At 38.8% G+C, this 15,031-nt stretch overlaps 1 protein-coding gene across 5 annotated transcripts in view; it reads right to left on the bottom strand.

Annotated features, from left to right (window-relative positions):
* Positions 1-6,765: 6,765 nt before the first annotated feature.
* Positions 6,766-15,031, bottom strand: part of LOC131573537 (caprin-2-like) — a 32,945-nt gene continuing 24,679 nt past the window's right edge. For 4 of the 5 annotated variants that reach the window (XM_058827585.1, XM_058827584.1, XM_058827586.1 and 1 more), the window contains 5 exons: positions 12,676-12,856; positions 10,936-11,121; positions 9,914-10,014; positions 9,135-9,201; positions 6,766-7,675 (listed from right to left, as the gene is read on the bottom strand). In XM_058827585.1, the coding sequence (XP_058683568.1) occupies positions 7,107-7,675; positions 9,135-9,201; positions 9,914-10,014; positions 10,936-11,121; positions 12,676-12,856 (1,104 nt within the window). In that variant the 3' untranslated portion in view covers positions 6,766-7,106. The remainder of the gene's footprint in view (positions 7,676-9,134; positions 9,202-9,913; positions 10,015-10,935; positions 11,122-12,675; positions 12,857-15,031) is intronic. The other variant, XM_058827587.1, reaches the window with a different exon arrangement.

Below are 15,031 nucleotides of genomic sequence, written 5' to 3'. Positions count from 1 at the left end.
CACCCCCCCCGGCCCCTCTCCACAGCCATTCACCGGTTTGCGACAGCTGGATATCGGGAAACGGGCGCTGCTTTACGGCCGCGGCGCCGCCTTCTGGCTTCGGGAAGGGGTCGGCAAGAGGTGGCCGCCATCTTGCTGTACGGATAGGAGTCAGTCGGGAGGGCTCGCGGGGGGCGGGGCTTGCAGGCCGTGACTCCATGGGGGCGGCCATGTCGCTGTACGGAACGCGAGGGGGGGGCCGGGGGGGCTCCCGCCGCGCCCTGCACAGGTTATTTTTAAATTAGGATTTTAAAATCCCATTTTTCTTTCTTAATAGTTTACTCTGTTTTTCTAGGTAGCTTTTCAGCTTTCATGCCAGACTTGGGTGTTCTGTATTTGTTACCCCGCGAGTCGTTCGCACAAGAACTGAGAGTGAGAACACGGGGACTGAACGAGGTGGTGAGGTCAGGTCCATGGAAGAGAATTGACATTGGTCACACTTATCCAGATGCCTCAGGGATGTTCCCTGCACAAGAACGACAGACGACATACAGGAAGACAAATTTGCTGCAAGGAGCTTACTAAAATGCACAGTTGGGTCACACGTAATAATTCCTGCTCTGCTTCTGAGCAGGTTTCTGTGTGATACTTGTCCTCATCGTTATGTAGGTTAGTAAAATGTGGAAAGGGTTTCCTTATCCTAACGTTGTTTGTGTGTGAGAGGGGTGGGAGATGCTCAGGAATATACAAACCCCACCTCTAACACTACAAAACTCAAAACACTTGTCCCATCCTGATTCTCCACCTCTTGCCTTTTATTTCCCCCCTTAAATCCTAGAACATGCAAGTGAACCAAAGTAAGATTTAAGCATCTGTAAAAGTGTAAGAAAGATGTCTGTCAAAGGTCTAATCTCAGGTAAACAGACCAGAAAAACCTCTAATACGGTTTTGGTGAGCCAAATCCTTTGGTTACTTCTGCAGGTGATGTTTTATATAACATTTACAAACCAGAGACTTGTGATTAACTGGTAGGAAGGACAGAAAGACTATTTGCTGTGCTTATGAGGAGTCAAACACAATGGCAATTACAAGATCATCCCATTATATAGGTGCCTTAATAATATAGTTGGATGACATGTCATTTGTTCATTGTAATTACAGTATAAACCAAAACGTTAAAGCAGCTGGCACTATAGTGATTAAATAATAATTTTTAAAATGTCCCTTAGTAACTTTGCCTCTAATTAAAAAGGAATCTAGTTGTCACAATAAATTGCACCTACCTGGCAGGTGGAGATTGCGCTCTCTTGTGGTTTTCATCACCTTTTGAAGTGTTGCAGAACGCCTGATCATTATCTTTCCTTTCTCCTGTGATGCAGCTCTACAGCATCTAGCAATAAATTGTAGGCACTTTCATTGACCTTTCCATTTCTTCTTAAAAGCAGATGAGAGTATGCTCAGTAATCATAAAAATCAAACAAAAACATTAGTGTAAAAAGTATATATTATTAACTATGGTAATTCTTTGTTGCTGTCCCATTTTTATTAAGTTAATAAATTGTCCAGGGAAAACTGCCCATTTAAAAATCTTGGTTTCCATATCATAGAAAATCCAAATTGTTTTATAGGATTTGTAGTGGTGTATCTCTATTCCCTTTTCCCAAATTAGCATGTTATGGACAGTTTAAGTGCAGTTCTATTTCATTCCATTTCTGTGTATTCATCCATGGTAGGTGAACTTAAAAGTGATTAAATTTATTTACTGAAGGACCTCTGTAGAGCTAGTGATGTAAAACACATCAATAAAGAACAGAATATATTTAAAGGGTATTACAACATCTTCCTAAAATGTTTTTCAGAATTGTATTGCACTTATCTCTTGCATTTAAAATGGTGCTTTTAGTGTTGCAAGCATTGTAGTCTACCTGTTTCCTGGGTTTGCTGGATGCCCAATACTTCTTTCTGTACAACACAAACCCTCACAGATACTAGTTACTGTGTTATTCTAAAAATAAGTTTAGTCATTAACTGAAATATTTTTAGTGACTTTGAAAACTTCAGGATGAAAGCAACTACTTGTAAGCAAGAACTCATATGCCTTTTTTGTTAGAGCAAAGATTCTGTTAATATTTGGTGTTTCATCTACTTATAATGAATGGTTTGGTTTGGTTTTCTAAACCTGTTCTGCTATTCTGCAAATAAAGAATCTGATGTAAAATTCAGAGATTTTTCATGTCAGTTCTCTAACTGCTGGTGACTGAAGATACAGTGTGAAGGGACAAGTGAGAGACTAAAAAAAACTAAAGCAAATTAAATCAAAGTTGCACCAATATGCAAGTAAGGGGAAAAAAAAATATAGTACCAGGGAGATAGGGATATAATGCAAAGCAAAGATGTGGGTCTTTTAAAGCTCCAGAGCTTTCCAGAAGTGCTATAACAGTTTTGTAAAATATTTAGAACAAACAATCTTATTTTAAAACTCAGTTGTGAAACCAAGGATTTTCAATGTAACCAGTTTGACCTGAACAAAAATTAGACCTGGTTCTTTACAGAGTTGCCATCAAGATAACTCTATTAAATTCAAGAACTTTGAGAAAAACTTGAAAAGCCTTAAATCTTACAGGTTACCTACAATTAGTCCTTTGACTTTTGGTGGCTTTGAAATGCACTCTGGTGAGGTCTCAGCTGCACCTAACACAATTTTTGCTGGCATGGAACAACCCTTCTCTTTTCATGACAACCAAGTCCCTTTAGGACAGCACCTGGTTGTAAGTTGTAGTTAATAACACACTCCTGAAAAAGCATGAGAAAGAAAACAGTGCTCCTCTGGGTGATGTGCTACAGGCTAAAAGCAAACCGCTGTTTTCAAAGCATGGTTTACTTTGCTGTAGTAAACTAATGACTAAACAATAACTAATGATCACAAAGTGACTGGATTTGTGCTTAGCATAAAGCCTTCATTCCACACCAACCACATCTCAAACCTTACTCTAGGGCTCAAAAGTTGTATGAATTAATACTTTCCAGACAGATTAGTACTTCACAATATTATTTTTTCAAATACAACACTGCCAGGAAATTTTCAATCCACAAATACAAATGCTACTCTGCCAATAAAGAATCTGATGTAAAATTCAAATGCGTAAGGTTTTTTCATTCTTAATAGTTGAAAGTTGGGAGAAAATTAAGCTGATCAGAGACTTGTGAACAAGTGCATAACTTCATTTTTACCTGGTAATGGTACTGTGGCATCTCTCCAATTATAATACACAACAGACTTTTCATATCCTTTACAAGACATGTATAGGTTTAATTTAAGAACTAGCAAGGATGATCTGCAACAGATCCAAATGTATTCCAATCCTCCAGACACAAGCCCTTGACCACAGTTAAAATTCCAAAGCCATCTCCCGTGCTGACTGTTTTGTTGGAGGAGCTGTAGATAACAAAGCAGTCAGGGACAAAAAGGTACCTAAATTTAACCAGCAGGACAGATCAGTGATATTCTCTGCACCACCACTGCAGCCTGCAGGATGGAGGTTTCCTTAGCTGCTGGAATTCAGCCATGACAGTGCTGGGAGATTATTCATTGTCTCCTCTCACTTCCATGACCTGGAAAAAACCCCACAAAAGTCACAAGTCCATTAGAATTTTGAAAATTTTAAGAAAGCCTTTGTCACAGTTGAACCCCCCTGAGCTGGCAGCTCAGCCCCACAAAGGGACAGGGAAAAGAACTGGAAAGGCAAAAGTGAGAAAGCCTGTGGGTTTAGATAAAGATAATTTAACAGGTAAAGCAGAAGCTCAAGCAAAGCCAAGCAAGGAATTCATTCTCCACTTCCCATGGGCCAGCAGGTGTTCAGCCATTTCCAGGAGAGCAGGGCTCCATCACGTATAATAGTGACTTCAGATGTCAGACACCTTAACTCAAACGGCCCCCTATCCTCCTCCTTCCCCCAGCTTGTATTACTAAACACTGGGCTATTCCTAATGCTCTGGGGTATCCCTTGGGTCATTTGGGATCAGCTGTCCTGGCTTTAACCCCTCCCAAACCCTTGTACTTCCCCAGCCCACTCTCTGGTGGGGCAGTGTGACAGGCAGAAAAGGCCTTGACTCTGTGCAAGGCCCACTGGGCAATAACCAAAACATCCCGGGGTTATCAACACTGTTTTGGTCACAAATACAAAATACAGCCCTATACCAGTTACTCTGATTAAAATTAACTCTCTCCTAGCTAAAGCATTACACCCTCCCATTTCAGGGTAGTTCCAATATTTCATTGATGTCAAGAGAAGGAAACGGAAATTTCCTCACTATGAAAACACAGTGTTTCTTACTTTTAAAGTTTATCTTCAGCAGGCTGCATGAGAGAAGTAAATCAGAGAGAATTTAGGTTGTATCCAACTTGCACAGCAGACAGTAATAGGAAATTTAGCAGAACAATGATGCCCCTTTGTCTATTTTAATTAGACCCAATTATAATCCTTATATAGTTAAGGCATTTTTCCTAATGCTATGATTCAATTAACTTTATTTACAATTACTGAGAAAAAGGGAGTGTAAATGCAACTTACACTGTCAGACAGTATTTACATGAAAACTACACAGTAAAGTATTTCCAGGTTGTGAAACTCACCTGTTAAATGCTTTGTCCAGAAACAGAATAAAGAACTAGGTCATTGGTCTGGACATACTGATGAGACTAAAACTGTGTCAGTAGAAAATGCACTGAAATATTCTGAAGTAATTTGAGAAGCTTTCAAAAACTATTATTAGTCTAGAAGCATAATGGGATAGCCCTACACTAGTGTTTATCATCATGGATAAATCACATGACAACATTTTTAACTGTTTTGGAGATGAGAATAGCAACTTTCTACCAGTGGATTTTGGACAGCCATGGATATGGAAAAAAGGTGCTTGGCTAGGTCTTCTGCAGAGTTTTTTTAAACACAGTCTTAGCATTTAAGCAGTTACAGCCTTTTAAGTTGCTTCTAGTCTGAAACCTTCTTTAGGACAGTACCTGCTCAGTTGTACTTACCCTCCTTTTCATAACAGAGGCTAGTAAAACCTGTCTTCACATCTGACTAAAAACACAGTGGAAAACCAACAGTTCTAACTAAAAAGGCACTATGTGAGAAACCCACAGGATTAAATCAATCGTATTTTTTTCATTATTCCAAGGAGAGATTTCTCCAAGTTATTATTTTCAATAAAAAATAGCAGGACAAAACCAGACATTTTATTTTAAAGTAGCTACTACTGTAGAGATTATTGTGATTCAGGCTGATAAAGCCTAAAAATCTTCACTTTTCAAAAAAAAACTCCATTACATGACCTGTGGTCAGGGAATTTTATTATTAGATTTTCTATTTCATCTTACCTGTACAATTCTGGCTGTGACTGTGTACTCTTTTTAGCTAGGAATGTAAAAATCCATCTTATACAAGATACAGCTCTGAAATTGAAATGTTTACCTCATATCTAGTTAAACTGCCACTTCATCTGTAGTGGGTATTCTAGAAATAAGCTTCTTTGTTGGCTAAAGTCAGAACTAGCATGTTTAAAACCACAAAATACAGGCTTAGTGTACAATAGTTAAGGCTTGACATTCTTGTAGTGGTAAAAACTGTATTTCCCAAAGCTTGTACTACCTCAGCTTCTCTCAAAATTTACTAAAGGAATTAAACCCAGACTTGAAATATGATCACCCTCAAAATCTGTATGAAAAATAAAGCTGAGCTTGGAACAAAATCAGGATCTTTATGCCAGTAAACGTATGAAGTTATGCCAGACTTGTTTTGGAAGCTGTGAAACCACTTAGCTAGAAACAACAGCTTTATACCAGGTCTGAAGTTCACTCAGTTTAAGTTTTTACTTCTATTTAAATAAGCAGATAGCTCAGCTGTTTTCACTTTGAAACAGAGCTATGCAGTCTTAGATATACCAGTCAGGCTTGTGCACTGGCTAATTTAGTACACTCAGATCACGTGCTTTCTACTGTTAATTTGCTGAAGCTTTTGAAAGGAGTGACCTACCTTCTTGCTAGATCATATAACCATTTTAAACACTGAAACTATTTCTAGTATTTGAACAAGGACATACATCATGGCTATTCAGTTCTCAGGCCACTGAAGTGTGCTAAGAGTGCTGAAGTCTGGTCAAAAACCTCAAGAGCTTTAAGAAAGGGATTTCAGAGACACTTCCTAGCCTTTGTATTCAGGTTTGATGTAAAATGCAAGCAACCAGGCTTCAACTATGAATACCAAGTTCCTCAGCAGTTCTGTGAAATGAAGAAATATCCTGTACTAAAATCTGATTCAAGTCTCATGAAGGGGGGAAGCCACAGACATTTATGCTTCATAAAGCTGAATTTTAACTTTAAAATTTATTGCAGCTGAATAATAGTGTAAGCCAGCCCCTTCAGTGACTGTTTGCAGGTTTAAGAATTTTATTCACTACTGGAGGATTGATGTTATGACCATGCTAGATTTTGACAGGACATGTACTTAAAAGTACTTCTAATGAAGTATGTAGCATTGCACTTGTAATTTCTTGACCTTTAGGAAGAAAAAAGGTAGCTAACTCTTGAATTCATTTTGATCAAGGGAGCATCTTTGAGAATGGCATTAAGCAGGAACTAAAACAATCCCAGTTAAATACAAATTACCCTAAATTATTGAAACTTGGAGACCAGTTCTATGTAATATTCATGTACACCCCACACCAGGAAAAAGGCCAGTGATATATCTTAAAATTAAAACCACGGGCAAGATTAATACTAAAATGCATATTAACTTGTTTTATTGAGGCACAACAAGGCATTGTGAATAGCCCATACTTGAGGCAATCAATAGTGTAGTAAGCTGGACATTAATACAGTTTAGGGTAAGTGCAAACAATATACATTCACAGCTTTATTAGCAAGGCTACATCACAACTGATAAAGTGCCAAATTAGTGCTGATTCAGTACCCCAACTCCATGATTTCACCTTGCAAATCAGGACCACCATTTCCCCCAATAATGGAACCACATATCCTCTATAAAGTCAGTAGTAAGTGCAAAGCTAGTCCCACCCCCCTCACCAAGGTGTTTGGAGCAGCTCTTTTGTAAACATTGTACTGGATTTTAGTCCTGATAAAGGAGGTATCCCGAAAAGGTGGAGTATTTCCAGCTACTTCCATAGATGGCTCCCCGATGCAGCCGTAGCCAGATCTGATCTCCCTGGAACAGCTGCAGGACTGCATGGTTACTGGCTGTTTCATGGTCAGGAGCCCCATCATTTGCATATGCTGACACAAGGACCTCTTCATTCTTCATGAGATTCACATACAGAGGCACATTTACAGCCAGTTTCAGCATGTGGAAGATGAAGACATAGGTACCATTCACCGGACAGTTGAACCTACCAAGCTGGATATCAAAAGTTTCTCCAAGGTTGTTCAGCAACAGGTCAAACACAATGGGCTGGTCTAGAGTTCCAGGGGCCAGGTTGGATGTTCGAGCTGCAGAGAAGGCGACCCTCATCTGCTGTGGGAGCGGGTAGACGTGCACCGGGAGTATGGTGGCAGCCTGGCTGGTCACTGGCATATCCACAGGGGTGATGCTGCGGGAGTCTCCCTGCCCAGAGTCCCCACTGTTAAAGGTCTCATTATCTCGTTCTGGGCTGCTCACCTGGGAAGAGTCGCTCCACCCTGCTGTTAAGAACCATTAGCAGTGATAAGTATTATAACATAAGAATACCCTTAAGCCTCTGGACATAATCATAAGCAGCAAGTGTACAGCTTTGCAGCAGATTGATCTTTGAGCCACAGCAAGTTGTCAAAGGGCCCCAGTGAGAAGAAAACTTTGAGGATGGCTTACATTCATCACACTTGCATTGAGCAGGAAGGGACCTAACTGGGCTATAAAAAATTACTTCTTATACTTCCAAGTAGGACAGGGTAGTAGGTTGCAATATTTTTCAGTTTAGTCTATCACGTCAGCTTAAAAGGCTTATACTAACTTCTACCTTCTGAGAGAAAACAAAATGTAATTGCTGAAAACACTGAAAATTAGAACCAAATCTTCAAGACCTCAATTTTCGCTTCATGTTACTCAACACTGTTCTGTAGCTGCATTTCTAGTAGACCTTTTCAACTAATGATTCTAGAATATTTTAAGTCTGATGAACTAGAGTTGCTTTTAAGTTTTCTGCACCTCACTTCCCAAAATAAAGCTGGTAATCTTTTCAAACATCCAAGTTAAAAGGATCTAGAATGAAAACATTAATAGAGCTGAGAAATTTAGAGCAGTCACACTCAAGTTTCAAACCATTGTTATTTCCACTGGAAAAAAAACACCTTAAGACAGAATAAAATATGTGAAATTGCTGTGAAATGCTAATGCTAATGAGTACTTCCATCAGCTGTTAATTCACCATGATCTTATATTTAGTTCCCTTCTGAAGTATACTCTATGAATCATCCCTCAAGCTAGTATATGACCTGCTTTATCCTAAAACAGCTTCCACAATATGCCATAAACTCCCTTTAATCCTTGAAATAGCGATGTACAGCTACTCTTCATCTCACTTCTCACCTATAGCACTGAAAGGCTATCTTCTTCCAGCACATACAGTAGAAACAATTCATCTTGTTTCCAACTCTTCAAAACACATGCTATTCATACTTGGACTCAACTAGCCTTATTTATTTCTTTAGGTTTTATCATCCACTATGGAAATACAGAGTAAACCTGTATTACCATGTAAATTTTCATAGAAAAAATTATTTTACAAAGTCCCTGTGATGTGATACCCTATACAGAATAAGCAAGAGAAAATTAATGAGAGAAAACCAGTGCATCGTCCCTGAACACAGTGAAGCACCCCATGTGTGTTTTCCTAGCCAGGTTATTTGTGAAGTTCAATCAGGTACCATTGTGCCAAAATTTTGACATGAAGACTCCAGACTGAGAAGAGTGAAATTAAATCTTCTGCTGTGCAACATTCTGGAAGAACAGCACTCAGGCCCCCAGCTAAGCTTGGTTAACTCACACCAAGCTTGATCTGTTAGGTGAGTGATGGTATTCTGTTTTTCACGCTGTTCCCTGTAACACCCCAGCTGCAATGCCCAAGCACATTTTGGACTACTAGGAGCCTGATGTTGGCCTTACCTCTTGAATTTGCTCGAGGACCACTGCTTATCCCACCTCGTTTATAACACTGCTGGTAATTAACATCCTAAAAGAGAAGTGTTAGGAATATGGCTATAAGCAAATCTGAACTCAGGTGAGGCAAATACACTTTTTTGCACAATGAATTCAATCTCTAGAATAGACAATGACAGATCAGAAGCAAGGTGTATATAAACAGCTTTACTTGTGGAAAAATTACTTTTATAATAGTTTGTATGAAATTAAAGATCTACATTGATGACTGTTGTGGCAACTTAGCTTCTGAACTATGGACTCAGTTGAGTCCATATTGAGCAATACCTTTAAATCTCAAGTCTGTTCAAAGTCCATGAGCCTGCACAGAAGACATTGACACACATTCCTCACACTAGGAACCTTTGCCTTCTTCCTTTTTATTTATGGAGTTGTTTTCTCTAACCACATTGTCAGCCAGTCCATTTAGGAGTTCATTATTTTACATTAGAGAGGCATTTTAGTGGGCCAACTTTTAAAATAATAGACCAGACTCATACTATGTTATTTAACATCTGTTTGCATTTCAAAGATCCCTTTCAGACTAAAATCAACCTGTCATACAGAGATATTACCTATCTGAACTGACTTGTTTCAGCTGTTGTCTACCATTCCAAAAAAGTGAAACAGAACTAAGCTCTAGCTTGTAAGTAATAGTTCACCTGTTTAGATAATGAAAAATGGCCATGTTAGAAGATTTGGCTCCTGTACAGTGGAAGGCTACTGGAAATAAAGTCAATACTTACCCTCTGAGAATATGGCATTCCAGCATAATCTCTACCAGGAAACTGTAGCTGGCCATAGTTGCCATTAGTTAATGAAGGTGAACCTCTGTAAACATCAAAACCTGTTCAAATAAATTTGATTATTAGTACCATTCATTGTTTGATTTACAGTACAAGTCCAGAATATAACTACAGCTCTTTTTTTGGCAATTATATACGTTAAGTTACGGAATAATAGAGCTATTCTTAAATTTGGCATTGACTAGGAACCTTGCCACTCCTACAACAAATGCATTTCATTAGCTACTCGTAACTTACACACTGTGGCTATATCAAAATTTAAATATATTAGCATCAGGCCCTATCCATTTCCTGTAACACTAATGGGATGTCACAGAACAGCTGAAAAGCTTGCTAAATCCAGAAATGGGATTAAGAAACACTTTTTCTTGTCAGCTATTACTGGTATACATTTATATTGATATTTTATACATTATTATTTATACTATACTATTTTGCTTTTTTAGCTATTAACTTATTAACTCAAGCTATTATTTAACTACCAAAGCAGAGCTGCAAGTAATTTCATACCAGACACCACCAAATCCTGAACTGCTGTTAAGCCAGAACTATAAAACTCATCATCTGGTACATGTTCCTACAAGGTACTGAGCAGGCTCAGCCCAACAACTGAAGCACCTATCACAGACTAAGTGCCCTTCCACTTCAAAGGGGAATAGGCCACAACCTGCAGCTGATGATAATCTAATAAGCTATTAGTGAAATTTTCTATCTTCATAATTAGGCAAGCTATGAGAAACTGCTGTGCCATTTGGCCTGACATCTCTAGTACAGAAACCCTCAATAAAAGTCAGAATGAACTTCCTTAAATGCTACAACAGAGGGCCCCATTCTCTGCACATTGCCCTTAAAGTCTTGTTTTGAGACATTTAACACATAGAACATTAATACTGTTGTGTTAAATCCCATTCTACTGGCAGTACATGAGATCATCTTCAGGATGACAGTAAATACAGACATACCTTTGTAACCACCAGGGGAGCGGTACGAATTAGCCAGTGACCTTCCACCTCTAGCAGACCCTCTGACAGACCCACGACTGTTGAGGTAAGGCTGTGGGGGTCTGGGAATAACATTAGCCTGTGCTGGATAAAAGGCAAGGCTACCATTGCTTACAGAAACAGCTCCATCAGGTTGATAGTTCACTGCTTAAAACAGAAGGCACAAATAAGTCAAAGCTTTTTATAACTGCACTAAGTTACCACGCGCAGACACAAGGGTGATATTAGGACATTCAGAGACCAATTAAGCTGCTCTGAACATTCTGCTCTTCTGTCCCTTCATTACTTCATTCAAGTGATTGGATCCTTCCCTTTGTTTTGTAAAGTGTAGTGCTTGTTAAAATCTACTGTAGACAGCACAGGCTCTCACTGTAAGCCCCTAATGCATTCAACAAGAGTCAGTTGCACAGGTGAGAACAAGTTTGCCAGCAGCATGAAAATACCCAATCTAGGTTAAAATCAAGTAATATTTGATTAAGAGTTTTTACTGAAAAAATGTCACTTCAGTATTGACATCCCTCAAAACAGCTAGAAACTCCATCACACCTAGATAGCAATAAGATAACTATGGAAAGCAGATACTTGGGTTCAGTATCTTCAATAGACATTCCTAACACATACCAGATAGTTCAGCTCAAAAGCAAAAGGTATTCAAGAATGCTATTCACCCACAAGGGTGAGTGGCTAGCTTTAAACACAAACCTTGAAACCACGAATGTACTTCCACAAGACCATGCTGTATTTCCATCCAAAAAGCTTTAAATTGATCCAGAACAACAGGATAAACACCTATGTGACGTCTGTGCAGGGCCACTGCACAAGGCTAATAAAATTATTATTTTTCCATAAAAGAAATACAGAAGGCTTATCACCTATAATCTCAGTGATGAGAAGGAACATTGAAGCTAAACATGCTTTCCCGACCGCTACATTTACACTGTTCTTTGGATTTTTAATGTCTCATTGACTTTACATACAATCAGTCTGCTTCTAGACTAAGGCCTGTGAAAATCACTCTGGCAAAAAAACAGCAGCTGTAAATGACCTTGAGCCATTTCATTAGATGGCCTTAGGAATACAGGTCCCTAGTTGTAGCCTTCTTTCATCCTAAAACCTCAAGATATTTAGGGGTCAGTTTCATGTCAAATTTAGTGTCAGCTATAAAAATCCACCTCTTGCACTACATGATAATCAAGTAAGTCAGGTTTGTGCTGAATGCAACAGGTCAAGACCACTTACAAGCTCAGTATTTCCCAGGTCAATTTGAAAACTTATCCCAGATTCCTTACTTAGCATTCAGCAAGTCCCAGCACTGACTGCAGTATTACTAGAGACCAAATTAGTGGTTCCAAATAAGAGTATTTCATCATTGTTACTATTCCAAGCAAATGATTGTTTGACTGGCAAGTATCACTGCATACTTGAATTTCTCACTTGCTGGGAAATTCAGGCACATGTCTATTCATCTAATAGAAAACCAAGTTTGAACCAGCCTTTCATCCTGCTAGCAGCTTTGAAATTAAGTTTACATACCATCAACTACATTAGATTTGATGTATGCCTAATATTAGACATTACACTGCACCTTTTAAGAATTTCACTTGGTTAGAAGCACTCACAGCACATAAGGAATTTAAATACTATTATAAACCAAGCATATTTAAAGACTACTTGAAATACAGATGCAAGTGCAGTTCTCACCTGAAGATAGAGATTCTTGTGAAAGAGAGGTTTGTTCTGCAACATGAGAAGACTGCAACTGGCATTGAGGAGGAGTCTGTGTACTTGCTGTGGAGAAACTCTGATTATATCCCGCTGATAAAGAATCCTCTTTAACCTCCTGGTCTTTACGTGGAGGCAATGGTGCGTTCACTTTAAACACCTAGAATATATTTGAAAACAAGAGCTTAATGCTACCAGCTAAAGTCTCTGCCTAATACCACCACCCTGCTATGCTGTGGTTTGAATCCATATGCTTTTTAGCACATTTCTAGAACACCAGCTGTTTCTTAGAAATAACCAAAAATGCTGTACATCAACCCCTCCTTTTCCCTCTGCAAACTTACAGAACACACTCCTGTTCATATAGCTACTGCCCAAGGAACAGCTTGATTGACCATTCCTACTGTACTTTGTCAGCAGAACAATTACCATACAACAAGCTATTTTCCTTCTATGGGAAATTCACTGACAACCTGTCCTACAGCTCAAGCTGAAGCTGGGACAGCCTATCCTGAGATGGGATATTCACATTTGGAAAGAATATGGGTCTTTCTGCATGACTTGGAACCTGATGTTACTGCCATCCACTCAAACACCATATTAGACATAATTTGGCCCTTCAGTAAATGGAGCTTCATCTTTCCTACTCATTTAAAGCTCCCCAAGAGTAGACACTTAACCTAAGTGAGTCCTGTCATTTAAATATTATGGTCTGGGCAGTACAGTGATGAGCAGATATTACTGTTAGCTTAATCTAATAACCCAGACTTCAGTCAGTGCAGTGACTGCATTACTTTATAGCCAATAACATAATTACCAGAAATAATGCTGTCAAAAGTGACAACCAGTATCAGCATCAAATAGGCAAGGTCTGTTTTGATTCAAAGGATCTCAATTCCACATTAAGAGCTGTCAACAATACTGGCACTGAGTCTACAGGTGCATATAACATTCTCCCAGACTATAAACTGTCTGAGGACAGACTTGGGCAAAAGCAACAGCTAGATGACACAAGAAACAGCTTCATACCTTGACAATTTTTGCCATTTGCAGATGCCCTATTAATTTTAAAAAAATAAATAAACAAAAACCTTTTCCAGGGTCAAGAAACCCAGTATTGCCTCTAAGACGCAGCATGGAAACACTTCATGATACTGAAGCGTTGAGCATAAATTTCAAACCATTGTAAAATAAAACAAGCTTTGGGTTTTTTTTTTATTTTGGGAGGTTTTTTCTAATTTTTGATCACTTCATCTGGTAAATAAAGTGATCCAAAGCTCTCCTTTTTCTAAAAGAAATTTGAGAATGAAGTCAGGCTATCAATACCCACATCCTGAAGTATTTGTAGCAAGTGGTCTGCTTTTTCCCACAGTGAGGGTTACAGGTAGAATTCAAATCAAGGACTAGGGCTACAGGTCAAGCCTGCCTTCAAGCTTCCATAAGCACAATAGCAGCAACAGGATGCTTAAGGACCTGTAATTAGGTATTTCCATTACTGTCACTGTGATACACTACTTGGCAAGAAGTCATCCTGGCTAACTACTCAAGTCCAGTGGCTGTGCTTTCCTGGCAGCAATAAGAATCTAAGCAATGTAGAAAAGAAGAAAACCCTGCACTGCAAAATTCAAAATTCCTAGCACTACAAGAGGAATTGACATCCTCATGACTTATGTTTGCCAGGTTTACCCAAGAATCCCAAGAGCAATCTCAGACATTTAACATCTAAAAACATTGTATTAGTTCAAGTGAGCTTCCAGTGGTATTGTTATGATCAAAGCACTGTGAACACAGACAGCAAGTTCAGACATAACTAGAATGACTGAGACCAAGACTCCATATTTATACCATGGCAAGTGCTTATCTTACAGACTGAGTCCTCAAAAGACTCTGGATTCCTTAATCACAGCATGCTGCCACCTCTCCACTTTCAGGAAAAATTACCACCTTACTATGCTATCACTTAGGATAATTTAAACACATCTAGCTTAGAAAAAACCACCTCCCTATCACAAATTGCCTTATTTGTAATGTGTGTCTCAATTCTGTGCCTCTGAGGTAGGTTCAACTTGAACCTCTTCTACCAACACAGAAAATCAAGCAGAAAAAGCGATTTTACTACAGACCACACCAGGATGTCACAGAAGTTTTAGTTGTTAACTCCTGTGATCTGAAACACTGTTAGATACCTTCTTCCACCAGTTCCTACCGCATACATATCTCAATATTGCAAGACAGATTGTCCAGCAAGTTATGAACTGCATTTCTGTTAAAATGGAGAATGCCTCTGGAGAACCTAAATCTTGCTTTTGAGAAAAACATTAAATCAATGTTTCTA

The sequence above is a fragment of the Poecile atricapillus genome, chromosome Z, assembly GCF_030490865.1.
Source record: "Poecile atricapillus isolate bPoeAtr1 chromosome Z, bPoeAtr1.hap1, whole genome shotgun sequence".
NCBI classification, from domain to species: Eukaryota; Metazoa; Chordata; class Aves; order Passeriformes; family Paridae; genus Poecile; species Poecile atricapillus.
Note: the sequence above shows the minus strand (reverse complement) of the source record. Positions and strands in the feature narration are given on the sequence as shown.